The 3,062-nt window shown below is 46.4% G+C and overlaps 1 protein-coding gene across 2 annotated transcripts; it reads left to right on the forward strand.

The window, feature by feature from the left end:
• Positions 1 to 681: 681 nt before the first annotated feature.
• On the forward strand, positions 682 to 2,813 carry LOC306938496 (visinin-like protein 1; the record flags this gene model as incomplete). 2 transcript variants are annotated; one of them, XM_079522711.1, is made up of 3 exons in its annotated part: positions 682 to 843; positions 1,358 to 1,573; positions 2,616 to 2,813. In XM_079522711.1, the coding sequence occupies 3 exons, from the start codon at positions 682 to 684 to the stop codon at positions 2,811 to 2,813; spliced, it is 576 nt and encodes a 191-aa protein (XP_079378837.1). The 2 variants fall into 2 exon arrangements, with proteins under 2 accessions (XP_079378837.1, XP_079378838.1); XM_079522712.1 differs by lacking the exon at positions 1,358 to 1,573.
• Positions 2,814 to 3,062: the final 249 nt, after the last annotated feature.

The following is a 3,062-nucleotide window of genomic DNA, read 5'->3' on the forward strand; positions in this document are numbered from 1 at the left end:
AGGGACACTGTTTGCCAATCACAATTTGTGTCCTCACTTTTGTCTTCAGTGTTTGTGTTTACATACTTTTGTCTTCGATGCTTGTGTTTACACAGCCCCTCAAAGCTGGACATATAGGCCCCTCAAAAATGCGAGTATATTTTCCACCATGCACTGCCTCTGGGCTGAGTGAAGCGTTTTCAGGGCAAGTGGCACATTGGCCAGGTAATGGGCCGTGGTGTTACAGCCAGAGAGAGCATGCAGGGATGCTCTCAAGGGGGCTCCGCGCGTACGAGGGGTTGACGGGCTCGGCGAGATGGTGGGAATTCATTATTGTGGAGTGGAGGAGGGACAACTCACAGCTTGCATGTAAACTGTAGCAGAGCAACAGATGCTTGGCACGGGTGTCTGAACTAACCACGGAAACAGGCACACATCATTATGTCTGTGCGTGCGTGCGTGCGTGCGTGCGTGCGTGCGTGCGTGCGTGCGTGCGTGCGTGCACAGAGCTGCATAAGTGCTTGCGTGCATTTTATGTTTATGGTTCCCTGCTCACGTCATTCTATACCTTATATTTGTGTCTGTCCCTATCATGGCTGCTTCAGCAACACAGGCCCAGGGACACTGTTGTTTTGTACCATTTATCTAAAGCTCTCCCCCCTCCCTCTCCCTCTCTCTCTCTTTCCAGAGAGGTGAAGAGTCATGGGGAAACACAACAGCAAACTGGCCCCTGAGGTCCTGGATGACCTGACAAAGAGCACCGAGTTCAACGAGGCAGAGCTCAAACAGTGGTACAAGGGCTTCCTGAAAGACTGTCCATCAGGTATCCTCAACCTGGATGAATTCCAACAGCTATATGTGAAGGTGAGTATAAGAGTTATTTTCCTGTTCATAGCCTAATACACATCTACCGTATACTGGCTCTATACCAAGAGAAGCTGCATGTGTGTCACATTAGTTGTACTGCGCAACAATAGTGTTGTTGTCGGGAGGAAACCACCTACTAAGTCCATTTTTGAGGATTTTGATTTTCATAATTATGTTATGTGTGTTGCCAGTGTTGCCAAAATATTGAACCCATGAAAAGCATTATAAAGTGCTTCGGACAAAAATTCTTAAATCCATTGGACCCTCAAACTCTCTGCTAAAGCAGCTAACTCCACCACCTCTCCTCCTCTCATGCAAGTAATTGACAATATATAAAGTCACAATACTAACTTTGATGAGGCATTGTTTAAAAAAATACAAGGTTTTCTTAATTTCCTGAAAAATAATATATTTTTCATTGACCGAAAAATGAACATTTGGAGTAAGGTGATTTCTCCCCGACAGCAGTACAAGTACAAGTAGCCTCACTCTGCCCTCTTGCCTCCTTCAGTTCTTCCCCTACGGCGACGCGTCCAAGTTCGCCCAGCACGCTTTCCGGACATTCGACAAGAACGGAGATGGAACCATCGACTTCAGGGAGTTCATTTGTGCGCTCTCCATCACCTCCAGGGGTAGCTTCGAGCAGAAACTCAACTGGGCCTTCAACATGTACGACTTGGACGGTGACGGAAAGATCACACGCGTGGAGATGCTGGAGATCATCGAGGTGGGTGTGTGTGTGTGCGACTGCGTGTGTGCGACTGCTCGAGTGTAATATTAACAGTTACACTTAAAACTAAGAAAATCGCTGAAAAAAACACATTTTTTTAATGACAGATGTAGTCACTAGGACCACAAAATAAACTAGCTAGCCTAGCCACCAAGTTTGCGCTATGGGAGAACAGAGCAGCTGAATTCTTTGTTTTGATTAGGTGTGGAGTGGTGCTCGTTTGAACCACGGCTAGAAGGCTGTTTCAACCAATCAGATTGCATGATGGTGCTATAACAGGCCATTTCGTGTTTTTTACCTCTAACTGCACCGATCTGTGTAAAACACTTTTTTTAAATCCAAATTTCACACAAATCCGAACACATGATCTCTATAGTCAAGTGATCAAGACGGATCCATCAGATTTTTTATATTCCATCCTGATTGGCGAATTCTCAACAGTTCTGGCCCACAATGACCTATCGGTGCCTAATCTCTCAAGAACAGATTCTGTGCTGCTACCGAATCTGAGGCAAATACAAAGGAAACAAACAGCAGAGGGTGCTGTTTTCTTTTTTTTTGCCGGTGGGTTCCCAGGTTGACCGGTACCTGACCTAACGGATCCCTGCGCTCCGAGGAGCACTTGTTCTAGTCCTAATATCATTTAACCTCGCCTCACCAGGCTTTCCACCTCGGAGTGAAAGCCTGGTCTCTGTTCCAAAAGTGCCGTGTGAACCGGTCTGGAACGGATGATATCATTACGTCATGTTGTAGTATTGTTTTGTAGTCATCAGGCAGGAACAATCAAACGGAACTTCCTTTTCCCTCAAACCGGAAGAATAACAATAAAAGCTCTCGTAGCCTGTAGCTTTTATTGACAAAAATCGGTTTGAGGGAAAAGGAAGTTCCGAAAGATTGAGGACTACAAAACAATACTACAACATGACGTAGCGATATCATCCGCTCCCGACCGGTTCAGGAACCCGAAATGGAACGGTGCCCAGGCTAAATATCGTTAGTTACAAGGCAACTTTTCCACCTCACTTCTCCTCATCTCCAGGCCATCTACAAGATGGTGGGCACGGTGATCATGATGCGTATGAACGAGGACGGGCTGACCCCGCAGCAGCGTGTCGACAAGATCTTCTCCAAGATGGACAAGGACCACAACGACGAAATCACCCTGGAGGAGTTCAAAGAGGCCGCCAAGTCTGACCCCTCCATTGTTCTACTGCTGCAGTGCGAGATGCAGAAGTAGGAGGCGAGGGAGCAAGGGAGGGAGGGAGGGATGGATGGATTGGAGGGACGGAGGGAATGAGAGAACAAGGGAGGACGACGAAGAGAAGGAGAGATGTGATGGGCAGTGGTGCTCAGTCAAAGAATAGATACTCCTGGTCTGGAAAAATATTACTCAACTGCTAGTGAAAGTTGCTCATTTGTACTTGAGCTAAAGTACTGGATTACTTGCTTTTAAAAAGATTACTCGAATAATTATTCTAACCTAACG

The sequence above is a fragment of the Electrona antarctica genome, assembly GCF_951216825.1.
Source record: "Electrona antarctica genome assembly, chromosome: 15".
Lineage (NCBI taxonomy): Eukaryota > Metazoa > Chordata > Actinopteri > Myctophiformes > Myctophidae > Electrona > Electrona antarctica.